General features: G+C 48.0%; 1 protein-coding gene across 1 annotated transcript in view; it reads right to left on the reverse strand.

The window, feature by feature from the left end:
* Positions 1-7,266: 7,266 nt before the first annotated feature.
* Positions 7,267-13,186, reverse strand: part of LOC128812985 (hydrocephalus-inducing protein homolog) — a 75,027-nt gene continuing 69,107 nt past the window's right edge. The window contains exons 61-67 of the mRNA XM_053987714.1: positions 12,695-12,943; positions 12,208-12,350; positions 11,338-11,559; positions 9,998-10,158; positions 9,386-9,486; positions 8,455-8,809; positions 7,267-7,654 (exon numbers count right to left, since the gene is read on the reverse strand). Coding sequence (XP_053843689.1) covers positions 7,387-7,654; positions 8,455-8,809; positions 9,386-9,486; positions 9,998-10,158; positions 11,338-11,559; positions 12,208-12,350; positions 12,695-12,943 — 1,499 coding nt within the window. The 3' untranslated portion in view covers positions 7,267-7,386. The remainder of the gene's footprint in view (positions 7,655-8,454; positions 8,810-9,385; positions 9,487-9,997; positions 10,159-11,337; positions 11,560-12,207; positions 12,351-12,694; positions 12,944-13,186) is intronic.

Genomic DNA, 13,186 nt, shown 5'->3' on the forward strand with positions numbered 1-13,186 from the left:
GCACAGCTCCAGGGATGGAGATTATACAGCCTGTCAGGAGCATTTGCTCCAGTTTTGGTCTGACCTTATTGTGAAGAGGATTTTTTTCTTGCATCTCATCAAAATGTCCATGCTGCTGCTGTGTCCAGTGCCTCAAGAAGAGTTCTGGTATTGTTCTCTGACCCCCCAGGAGAAGGAAGCAGCCAAAACCCCTGGTAGCTTTCAAGCTGTGTAGCAGTCAGAGACCCTGCAAGGCCTCCATGGCGATCACTCACCTAAGATAAGAAATGCAGAGTCATGATGAGTGGACCAAAGCAGCTCCTCTTCTGCCCTCAGACCTTTGTTATCTCTCTATAAGGTTATAGATTGTATTCTCCTCAACCCTGGCCATTGGACAATTTCCAACACCCCAGAATCCTACATAAACCCCCATCTCTGCCCAGTTAGGCAGAAGAGCTGTCACTGGAAGCCTTTGCAGGAGCTGCCAATAAACACACTGCTGCAGAAATCCATACAGACTTCTCCTCTCTCCATCCCTGCGTCTGCCGAGGCACAAAGCGAGCAATGAGCTGAAATCAGTAAGAGCTGAATTCACTAGAGCTGAAATCACTCCAGAATTGCTCGCTAAAGTCACCTGCGGCTGAGAACTAGCCCAAGGCCCAGACAGGCTGAGCTGATAAAGCACAGCGCTATCTGGGATACCTACGGCGGCAGCTGCCCAGGGGGCTGGATGGACCCCTGGGACCCCCGGCCGTGATAAAGCTGAGCAAGCTCACCTCTCTCAGCCTGTCTGCTCATCACCCACTGGCTGTAGCCCCATGACTGTGCTCCTGGCTCTCTGCTAAACTCTCACCACGGCAGCGGTGTCTGTCTGGTACTCCAGAGTCACTGACTGGTGCCCCAGAGCTGGTCTCACAAATACTAAACACTGAGCAAGAGCCCTTTCCCTGGGCTCTGCTGGACACATGGGCTGTGCACATGAAGAAGCAGCACCTCTTGGAAGTTACAGGTTTGAAAAGGTCACTGCCAACCACACAAAAGAAAAGCACCCACACTTACTCTGTATTGATATGCTGACTTACTTTATCAATTCCAGGCATCAGCCTACAGATGACTTCCACCTTCTCTGGCTGAAGACCCACTTCTTCTTTAGCTTCTCGGAGAGCAGTGTCAATGTCATCTTTATCAGTGGCTTCCCTTTTACCTCCTGGAAAACACACTTCCCCTGGTGATCTTCTCAGCTAGAATGTAAAGGAGTGCTACTGTTAAATAGAACAAGGTTTATGTTTCTTATTGCATCCACAGAGATGCATGTTGGTATTGCAGCATCCCTTTATGTTTTATCTTTCCAGTCAAAGAAGCTGGAAATGGTGGTTAAGGTTTCTGCAGAACAGAAGAAATGTGCCGTAGCAAGAGTAGCTACCTAAGAAAATGCTGAGGCTATCCCCTGCTAATCCATAAACCCTCGCTATCAAAAAATACACTGCACCTGTACAGCATTGTGTAGTTCATAGTGGAACTTCTGCTTTAGTAGGTCAAAGTTTACATTTTGCATCATCTTGTTTGCGTAAATGACAGATGAATCCAGACAGACAACTTGTAGAGCAAGATTAAAATACTCTAAGAGCAAAAACTTCTGAAAGACACCATTAAATAACAGACCTGTGAGAGAGGAAATAACATTTTGCTTCAGCCCAAAAAGGTTACGGAGCAAAAGAATGAAAATGGTTGGTTCTGTTTCCTATTTGTTATCTATAGTTAGGATGTGTTTTGTTTAACTGGTTGGGTGTTGTTGAGAACCAGGAGAGGGGCATGATTGAAGACATGACCCAAACAGGAAGAAGGATGAGAAGGGAAGGGACAGAAGATTTTGGTTGGGAGAGAGCCTAAGTTCCTGAGTGGCCATTCAATGGGAAAGGGGACAGGGATCACCCCCAGCCTCAAAAGGGTATAAAGGATTGCCATTTTGTCAAAGTACGTGTGTGTGTGTTTTCACCTCTCGGGAGTGTTATAGATAAATAATGAGATGATTTGCTCTCGCAATTAAGGAATGAATATTGTGTGTATATTAAGAGAAGCTTTATTGATGTATAGCTATGTTACTGTGGTTTGTTGTTTAGATGTCCTCTGTTCTCCCCATAGTCCCCTTTGCCCCCACCCCCGTATTGTTCCCACCAGACAGCCTGGGTTGCCTAGGACGGGTAGGAAGAAGGCGAGCACATGTGCCCCTTCCATGGGGCAGCTGAGAATGGAAAACTTGTTGCTAGGGGGCAACACCTCACCTCCAATCAAGTTTCAAGAAAGTAGTCTCCACCAATAAATTGCAAAGAAGAGCTGACTGACAGATGTTGGGAGGGGCCAGGCTTGGCTGAGGCAACCCCAGGGGTATAAAAGGCAGAACAGCCATTCTGTGGGTGAGCCACGTGGCAGGCAGCCGTGGCGGGAGGGCTCCCAGCGCTGTTATTTTTCCTTATTTGATCCTTTTGTGGTTTTATTGTAAAGGCTTAATGAATCTTTAAAATTTCAAAAAGTGAGCTCACTTTTTTAAAAAAGTGGAGGGAGACATGCACCCAACTCAGTTCTAAATGAACAGTTATTCTAAATTCTAAACGAACAGTTATTTAGTTATTGCTTCGAAGACTGTGTTCCCTCTAAACTGCATCAAAAAGTGAATTATATCTAAGATATCTTTAAGTACATTCCAGTAGTAGGCTTGTGCATCAAGGATCAGTAAAAAACACATTTACAATCAGTGTATCATCTGTATAAATGTGATTATTTGTTTTTTTAAGCAAGACCCAGCAACAGAAAAAAAATAATTGCTGAGTACAGGCAGTTGATGTGAAGCAGGGATGGAAAACAAAAGTTGTAAAAGGAAACAAAATGCTGGCAAAAGAATTCTGAGAGCCTTAGATTTTTGCCTTTTATGTATTAAAGGGAGAAAAGAGTAATATTAACTGCAGACTAAAAAATCACATTTAATAAAGCTGCACTGCATTGTCAATTTCTTTATGTAGGTAAATGTGAAAAATGACATTCATTTGTGTTAAAATTTTAGAAGTTTAATGATAATGAAAATAGTAATGAAAATAGTAATAAAAATTAGGACAATAAGAAAAAAAAAAAAAAAAAGAATTACAGACGTCCAGGTCCCTGGCATTCCGCCAAAAGGCACACCTTGCTAACAAAGGATTCCTCCTTAAAAGCAATAGCCTATTGCATATTCATATATCTCATACATGATTCAAACATTCCTTTCAAAGTAGGGTGTTTCTGCTTAATTTTAGCTTCCCCCCCCCCCAATCTTGTAAATCAACCTTCTTGGTTCCTCGAAGTCTGAGCTTTCGCGATAAGGAGGCAATAATTCTTCTCTTGAAATCTTAGTGTCTTGTTGCTGTTATGTCTATCCAGATAGGATAATGTGAACAATTTATTGATTGTCTTTTCCATTCCTTGTGCTAGTTACAAAAAATATCTTACATCACATAGTTTCAATTTTAATATTATGCTATAGCCTAAAAACTATATTTATCACACTACTTAAAAGAGATTAATACAGCATAACTTTACAACATAACACATACAGTATTCATTTTAATATTTGCAAAGAGCCAATCATGTAATATGCCTTTTTCACAGTAAACAATCATTACTGTGGAAGTTACCATTCCTTCACAGGTTTCCATGGACCCAGCATGTTCCTGGCACACAAACAACAGAATCATAGTGAAATGAATGGGCAAGGAGACCTGCTCCTTTTTAATGCCTTTATTATGAAATCAGCTCTGAGTGAGGGCCCGAGGGGTCACGCGCACCGCTGCTGCTCCCTTCGGTGACGTGGAGGAGGAGGGTATCAGCTTTGCTGCATAGCAGATCTGGGGCTTCTGTCATCACGGGCGTGCCTAGGAAGACGTCTGTCGGTTCAAGTTTCATAGTCTTTATGCGCCTCTTGGCCCACTCTGGTTAGGGTGATGAGGGTGAAAAATTCTGACCAGGATCCTGATGTTGTCCCATGCCCTCTCTGGTCAGAGGTGTTCGTTTCTTTATTTGTAGGGTGGCTAGTTGTCTTAGGGGTTCTTTGTAGGTAATTCTTGTTACTAGCTCTTATGGGAGTTTCATATTTGCTTATTAGGTGATGTAATCTTCTTCTTGTATAGTCCGCCATTTTAGTAGGAGCAGTGGGGATAATACCTGATGGTAAGGGGATTTAATTAACAACAGAATTATTGAACAAGCAACCACTTTGTAACTGACATTGGAACTTCACATAATGATAGAGTATCTAACAGGTAATTAACATTGAAACTTTATATCAACTTTCTTAACAATGTATTATGTATTCTCTACAACAGGAGTGTAAAAATAGCTGGCTGTGCCTTTGGGAACAAGGGGCAGGACTGGGGATGTGCAGGTGCCGGGAGGGCGCACACCGATGGTTCTCCAGGAAGTATCACGCCCCTTGGAGCCCCCCCGGTACCTGCATGGAGCGGACGGTGAGCAGAAGGTGCAGCCGCCCCCCTCGCACCACGAGTGGTAGCAGCATGGTAGCTCTGGGCAGTGGCAAGCGGGAGAACTTGTCCCCGACATCGAACTCCCTCAGGCGGCGCCGGGCCTTCTCTATGACCCCCTGCCTAGGAGCGGGCAGAGCAGAGCACCAGCACCCTCTGGCTGTACCCCGCTCATCCCCTGTGACCCCTGGGCAGGGACAGGGACCGGGGCCTGGCTCCTCTTCCCGCTCTGCCGCCACCTCCAGCACCGCCAGCGGCTGCGCCCTGCCCGGCCCCCGCCCCGGCACCAATGCGACTCCGCCAGTCAGTGCTCGATCGTTCCCCTTCCCTTTTCTTTTCCCTTTCCCACACCGGGGTGCGTCGCTGGGCTGGGAGCCGTGGGGCTGCTCGCTCCCTGGCCAGACATGTGGCAGCTCTATCGATTCCGTCCAGTCCCGCTTGAACTCCGGGACCGGAGGACCTTGCAGTGGGAGAAGGACTGTGAAAGTGCTGCATTTGTACCAGTCACAGAATCATAGAACATGGAAGGGACCTTAAAGATCATCTTATTCCTCCTCCATGGTGCTAGAAATGCACTAACTTTTAGATACAATTCAATGGGAACAAATTGTTGAAGCAAAACAAAATTTATTAGTAACGATTTTGCTGAGCCAGGTATGTGCCTCCCTTCCCGAAGAGATGAACACACCCCCTCTGAGAAAATGGTTTCTTTTTATACCCTTTTCTGGCTGGGGTGGTCCCTGTCCCCTTTCCCATTGGATGGGTACTCAGTAACTTGCATTCTCTACTGATCGCCAACTTTTCACAGAATCACAGAATGAATTAGGTTGGAAAAGACCTTTAAGATCATCTCATGCAACCTATGACCTAACACCTCCTCATCAATTAAACCATGGCACTGAGTGCCATGTCCAGTCTTTTTTTAAACATGTCCAGGGTTGGCGACGCCATCACCTCCCTGGGCAGATGATTCCAGCATGCAGTCACTCTTTCAGTGAAGAATTTTTTTCTAATGTCTAACCTAAACTTCCCCTGGCACAGCTTAAGACTGTGTCTTCTCATTCTGTCAGTTGTTGCCTGGAAGCAGAGACTGACCCCCACCTGAGCACAGCCACCTTTCAGGGAGTTGTAGAGAGTGATAAGGTCACCTCTGGGTCTGCTTTTCTTCAGGCTGAACACCCCCAGCTCCCTCAGTCGTTCCTCACAGGACTTGTGTTCCGTGTTCCAAGCCCCTCATGAGCCTCGTTGCCTCCTCTGGACACGCTCAAGCGTCTCAACGTTCTTCCCAAACTGAGGGGCCAGAACTGGACACAGCACTCGAGGTGTGGCCTCACCAGTGTCAAGTACAGGGGGAGAATGACCTCCCTGCTCCTGCTGGCCACACATTCCTGATCCAGGCCAGGAGCCATTGGCCTTCCTGGCCACCAGGGCACACTGCTGGCTCATGTTCAGCTGGCTGTCGACCAGTGCCCCCAGGTCCCTTTCTTCCTGGGCACTGTCCAGCCACTCTGTCCCCAGTCAACATGCAAGCCAATGTGAAGGACTTAGCATTTGGACTTGATAAACTCCATCTTACTGGACTCAGCCCATCTATCCAGCCTGTTCAGGTCCCTCTGCAGATCCCTCCTACCCTTCAGCAGATTGACACATGCTCCCACCTTGGTATCATCTGCAAATTTACAGTCCCCTCCCCTCTCATCCTACTTCTTTTTTAGTCATTCTTCAACCCCACCCCTTTCCCAGCTCATGGCAACACTCAACAAACCAACCAACAACACACAGAACCAACACCTGAGACAGAGTGAAAATTTAACAGGGTAGAAATCCATTTGGATTTAGGTGAAACGTGCCGCTTTGAGCTTGCTAACATAAGTAAAATATGCTGTTTAGTCTGGTAACTGCAGCACTAGTAAAAGTGCCCCTGCTAAGGAGAAAGAATGGAATTTCTAAGCTAAAGAGATAAGAAAGACTCCTCGGACCTTGAAACAGACAGTGCAGAGTGACCCGGGAGTTCTCTCTGTACTTTCTGACAAAAACTGAGTAGAAGTGTAACTAGCTGTAAGTGTAACGCAAAATCAGAAGAATGAATATGCATGAACCTATTGTGAAATTCTATGAATATGTAAATTAGCAAGAGTAATAAAAAAGGATCAGGAGTTTTCAGGGGCACGCATGTCCTTTGAAGGGAAATGATTCCCCACATGCAACCAGCGCTGTAATAAACATAATGTCCCTACAAATCTTTATAGGAATTTTGGGGTCTTGATTTTTCACCACAATTCACACCTTTCATTCTTTAACCTAATAACCTTTTGGCTTCAGCAAAATATCACCTCATTTCTCACAATCCACCCTTTCCTTTTATTATCCATTTTAGCTGAAGCACTTGATTTAATTATCCTGTCTGGTCAGCACAAACTGGCTCCTTTTGTGAAGTAGTTATAAAGAAGATTAATCAGTCTTTATAAGGTTAATGTTTAATTCAGTCTATTTAAAAGTTCCTGAGTTGTCATTTCACGTTGCTGTCCATAGTTCTCTTCCAAGTCAAGTAAGGCTGTGGTTGGGTATCTGGTTCTGTTTGTTTTTGCTGCCAGTGTTGTTGTTTGTTTGCCTTGTTACACACACTGGCAAAGAACTGTGACTCCTTTTCCCATATCTTTGCCTGAAAGCCCCTTAATTTTGAAGTTATAGTAATTTGGATGGAATGGGGTCACATTCTCCATTCCAGAGAGATGCTGCAGACACCTGTCTTTCAAACCAAGACAACCTGACAATTAGCAATTTATTAACGGTTGTTTATTAACAATTAACAATTAATTGACAATTATTAATTGTCAATTAACTATCAATCTAATGAACAAGTAGTTAATTAATGTAGGTAATTAAAAGATAGATGTGTTCACTGGAGCTTGGAAGGGTAGCTGCAGAGGTCTCCGGTGAAGGGTGGGAGACCATGAGCAGCAGAAGGCACAGTGTTGCCAGCTCCTGCCAGATACTCCAGCTGACATAAATGCTGTCCCTCGGGTGTTGGTTTCCTGAGCACCTCCTTCTTGGGTCCCTGGCCTTTCTCTGTCTGCTGTAATGGTTCACCAAGACTCTTCTGCTCCTGGGATCTGCCTTTCACAATCACCTGCCCCATCTTCTGAGCTGGCTTCAGGTTAGGAATCCTAGGAAGAAAGGGACTGGTATTAACCAGATGAGCATTCCCAGCCAGCTACTTTTCTGTCTCCTTGCAGAGCACACAGTGTTGCATCCTCTCTCTGTGCAAGCAGTGAGCAGCAGATTGAACAACTGCACTCGCTGCATGGAGGCTGCAGAGGTGCAAGGACAGGAACATGACCACTTAAGTGCCTGGGGACCAACTACAGCACACGGGGTTCCATGTAGAGAAGCAGGCCTTGCTTGTTCCAAAAGGAAGCAGAGCTAGGGACTGGCTGGTTCCTGGATCTCTTGTTTCAGATTTTGCAACCCTCCAGGAGCTTAATGTTTCATACAGTGTCTTTTCCCAGTGTCTCCCTACCAAGGCCAGACGATGATCTTTCCGTGCTCATGTGGGTGTTTCTGCTGCCTTCTCTGGGGCTGCCTGGCTCCAGGCCCACCTCCCCATCCCAGTCAGAGGGACTGATGGGAGGGTGTTAGGGGACGAACCAGGCTGTGCTTGGTGATGCCCAGCAATAGGATGAGAGGCAATGGGCAGAACCTGATCAGGAAATTCCACCTGAACCTGAGGAAGAACTTCTTTCCTGTGCAGGTGACAGCTTGCCCAGAGAGGGTGTGGAGTGTCCCTCACTGAAATTATTCCAGAGCCCTCTGGACACAACCCTGTGCCATGTGCTCTGGGATGACCCTGCTTGAGCAGGGAAGTGGGACCAGATGACCTACTGTGGTCCCTTCCACCCTGTCCCACCCTGTGATTCAGTGATACCCATCAGAAGCATGAGTTGGCAAGCGTGTAGACGTTTCCCACCTGCACAGTATGGTGGTCTGAAACATCCCCGTGCACCTCGGGGAGAAGTGCACATGAAAGGTCTGCTTCTGGCCAGGAGCAAGGATGCCATGGTAGGGGTTGATGGAGAACAGTGGCAGGCCATGAATGACATCTGGGAAGATTTCCAGGGAGGAACCGACACGCTTTGAGTAGAGTAGCTTCTTGGAACAGTCCTGCTGCTCAGGCTGCTGCAGCTGCTGCTTGTAATACTGCTGCTGCTGCAGCTGCAGCCGCTGCAGCTCAAAAAGATGAGTTTTAAAAGGATGCTCCTGCTGCCACCTAAAATGATGCAGCAGCTTTCTGCAACGCCTTAGAGTAGCAGAGAGGCACGGACCTGCAGAGAGGAAGAGGACACCTTTCAATGACAAAATCCTGTGTTCCCAGCAACTCTGCCTCCTGTGCAGGTAGGTGGAAGAGAGCTGGGTGCACTTGGAGCATCCCTGGCCAAGTACTTTTAGCAGGAAACAGAGCGTCTGGGAGCAGTCTCTGCCTGCAGCACACACTCCTGTGTCAAAGCAGGAGAGTTGGTTTTAGACAGTGACTTTGCATGTACCCTGGAGTGGGGAACTGCACACAGACAGTGGCTACAGGTCAGCTCACTTGTTACACCACTGTTTTTCCCAGTCTCAGACTTCTCAAAGGGATGACATGACGTCCCCCTTCCCAGTCCTGACCCAGCACATGGCTCTCCCCAGAGCCTGGCTCAGTCCTTTGCAGAGCAGAAGTGGCAGAGCAAGAACAGAAGGGGCTGAAAGGCAGATGGGGACAAGGAGAAACCTTTCCAGCTGCAACTGGGAAGATGCTGATGAAAGTGGACGTGTGGACAAGGATGAAAAAGCAATTCATATTTTGGAGCGAAGTGGCAGAGTCTTCTCCCCAGGCCCTCAGCTACCAAGTGAAATGCCCTTACGCATCAGAGCAGTTGAGAATGGCTCCTTCACTGCTTCACTGTCTGCAGCTTTCTCCCAGGAGTATTCCAGGGCTACCTTCCCCGTGTTGCATAGCCTGAAACTGAAAAGCAAGAAGGAGGAATAACAAAAAATATCCAATAAATATAAAGCAAGTAGTACAGTAACATTGTCTGAGGGACTCCTGGTACCACTTTCTGCTGAGGAGCATCTTTTTCCCCAGGCAACTCTGCCATGCTCAGACTGCTGTCCTGGGTGGCCCAAAACAGTATTTCCAAGTCTGGATGTTTAAGAGGAAAGGGCCAACATGGTGCCCAGGACATCAAAGCTAAGGGGCTTACTCTGGACTTTAGGCCTTGGTTTGACTGCAGACTTATTCTAGAGCAGATGAGGACAGGTGACATGCAGTGAAAGCAAACCCATGGCTGTTCTCAGCAGAAAGCTTTGGCAGCATTGAACCTCTCCTGAGCACCATCTCCTGCTTGGCTTTGCGTGCACATAAATGGGCCTGTGCTGCTTTGGGCTGGGGCAGAGTTCTGGGAAGCAGGCACTGGGCCAGCCCTGGGCAAAGGCAGCTCCTGCTCGCAGGGCCCTGCCTGGCCTCCAGCACTCACGTGGTTGTCCTTGTCTGGAAGGGCCGGGTATCCTTGAACTGAACCATGACCGTGTTCAGCTTGAACTGGGCGTAGACAACAACGGCACTGAGGTACACCTCGGCCTCCTGGCTGCTCTCCTCCACCACAGTGTGAGCCGGTTCTGGGACTGTCTTGATCACCTGCAAACAGAGGAGAGAAGAATCACTGAGCAGAGCCCAGAAAGTCAGGCTGAGAAGGGAATCTTCTGGCCTCCAAGATCAGCCTCATAGAGGGACTAGAAAGGACCATTCACTTTTATTTCCCTGGAAAGATGGCAAAATTGGGACTGCTCTGCTACAGTAGTTGTTTCTACCCACTCATCAAAGCAGTCACTACCACAGCTGTTAATATCCCCAGGGAGACTATAGCTGTGTTCCAGTCCCTGTACTTCAACCTTGTAGAGGGACTGACTCTTTACCTGGTCCCCTATAAATCCAGCAGGTCTCAAAATTTGGTTAAGTTTCCCTGCTGGAGCTCTGTGGATGAAGAACCCCAAGACTGAGGAGTTCTAGAAACCACCTTTTTCTTCTTGTCTTAGGAGAAAGTGCTCTCCAGATGTCTTGTGTGAAGCAACAGCCACACTGCTGGGAGCTGGGGATGGGCATTTTGGGATGTGAAAGATCTCACTTGGAAAGTCTCCAACTGCAGACATTCTGATAGAAAAGAGGATGGTTTAGAGGCCTTAAAATGGTCCAGAAACTCAGAAAGAGCCTTCACCCAAGATGAGTGTGCGTGGCAATAGTGACAATAAAAGCAAGAGTCTCTGGAGATGATCCTTCTCCGGACTCCTCCATACTGTCATACCGTGCCTGGGCTACTCCATGATGAGACAGATATCCCACACAATACAGAGACCACAACCAAATTCTCTGGCATCCAGGCAGACAAAACTTGGGGTTCACCAGCACATGCAGGAGAAGTGGATTCCTCTCCACTTCAAAAGAAGAGACGGAGTGCAGCAGACTTAACTCCTTGTTGGTAAAAAGGCACCAAATGAGGTGAAGAAATTTCTAACACCATAAAATGGGATAAAATAATAAAACATTGTCCCCCATTCGACAGGGACTGCAACACTTGTGCTTGTGGCACAGACTAATGGTTTGTGTGTGGCTACAGGTCTCTTGTCAAAAGGCTTCCCCCTCTCTTGTGAGTGTATCTGGTCCCTGTGCATCCACCTCTCCCCTGGAATGCACTGCTGGTGAACCTCACAGCTGTCCAATGTCCAGAGGAAGCAGGAGCTGCTCGGCCAGCAGTGAAGGTGTTACGGTGGTTCTTTTTGTAAAAGCTGGGTTGGTTTTTTTGGCCATTTTGCTTCTTACCTTCTCTTTTTTAGGCCACCTGGCTGCCAGGTCTTTCCTGGTGGTATCCTTCCACGTGACAATGGACATTTGGTCATCCCAGTCAGGAACCTTCCTTCGTGGCAGCTCAAAGTTGATCTTGGTCACCTTACATTTCACAAGGTGCCTCCTGAAGGTGGCTGAGACATCTGATTTCAAGGTCACTGTGATGCCCTTGGCACAGCCAGGATGGAGGTGTCCCACCTAGGGAAAATCAGGGAGTCAAGACGAAACTGGAATTTTGATCCCTGCCAAGGTGTCCTGGCTTGACAAGGAAGTGAGTTTTCTCAGGAAGTTGGGGTCAAACCAATCAGTGGTCAGATTTGAATATTGACACCTGGTGTGACCACTGAAGACATTGGACATGCCTCTGAGAACACAGGCGGTTAAAAGCAGAGAACTCCCAGGGGAACTCTCTCTTTTGTTCCAGTCAGTGAAGAGCTCAGACCTCTCCTGCCCAGCCGCAGGCTGGGTGGGGAAGGGGAAGTCATGCCCCCTAGGAGAGGTAGGCATGGGGGTGAAAGGACTGGAACCGGGCCAGCCCCTGCAGACGGAAGGCCAGGACTGCCAGCAAAAAGGACTGATGTGTTAAACAGCTATGCCAGGAATCTGCACCTCAGAGTGGATTGATGTGAAGTTTGATATCCAAAAGTATGAACAGAAGGTGCCACCTCCCATAATATGAAGCCTTTTCTGCAAGGCTGGCAGCCTTGGCCCAGCCAAGCCAGCGACTGCCTCTCCTACATGGCACTGGAATGGGCTATCAGTGGTACGTGAGGACTCCCTGCCAGCTCCTGGGAACAGCAGGGCAGGGCTTGAGCAATGGGAAAAGGCAGAGCAGTCCACGCTCACCTTGGGGGAGAACTGGAATGGGGCGTCTGCCTCCCACTCAAAGCGCATGACCTTCGTACGGGTGTGGTTGGTGATGGTAAAGGTCCTGCGGCAGCCCTTCCCAACAGGACAGTTCCCAAACTGGATGTGATTCACTCTGACAGCTGTTAAGGAGGAAAGCAAGAGATCTCAGCATGCAGGGAGCTCCACCTGCTCCCCTCAGGTGCACAGACACCTGCATGTCCAATGCTTCCTTGCTCCAAGCCTTCCTCCCTCTGGAGGAAGTGCCCCAGGCAGTTCCCCATCCCACCACTTCCAGGGAAACACCCTGACACATCCCTAAGCCAGCAACGTGCAGCACAGCACACACTGCTCTGCATGCATGGCTGCCACCCCCACAGGCCACCAAGTCCCGTGGGTGACAGCCCAGGCCTGGCTAGAGGGAGGACACACATGAGCAGACATTTTCCTCTTCCTTGCTACACCTTGGCAGCCTCTCCTCTCTTACCATCAATGATGTCTTTCTTCAGACTGCTCGTAGCATTCCTCTCCTGGGTGTCTTCCTCTAATCCACTGAGGGTGAATTCATCCTTGTGGCCTTCACCCACCAGCTCTATTAGGTTCATGCAGATGTCCTCCACTAACAGACAAATCTTCCCTTCCAGACGTTGAGCCAGGGTAGGTTTGAAAATGACATCAAACTCTGTCAATTGCCCGCAACGCAGAAAGAAGAAAGGCTTCTTCGGGGGCTTGCTCTCTGCACAGCAATGGAAATCAGAGTTAAGTGATACAGCTGAACAGAGGAAATAGTTCCATAGGATATATGAGGAATAAGAGGTTGAAACCAGCTGCCTTCTAAGCACAGGTTCTATCCCCAGTGGTTCCAGACCCTCTTCCTATGTTCACAAGACTGCCACCTCCAGACACATCACCACTTAAGCAGCTTAACCGCAGGCTGATGCCCAGCCCTCATTCCATGTGCTTCCAGCCAGCTCCAGCC

This window comes from Vidua macroura, chromosome 11 (genome assembly GCF_024509145.1).
Source record: "Vidua macroura isolate BioBank_ID:100142 chromosome 11, ASM2450914v1, whole genome shotgun sequence".
Classification (NCBI taxonomy): Eukaryota; Metazoa; Chordata; class Aves; order Passeriformes; family Viduidae; genus Vidua; species Vidua macroura.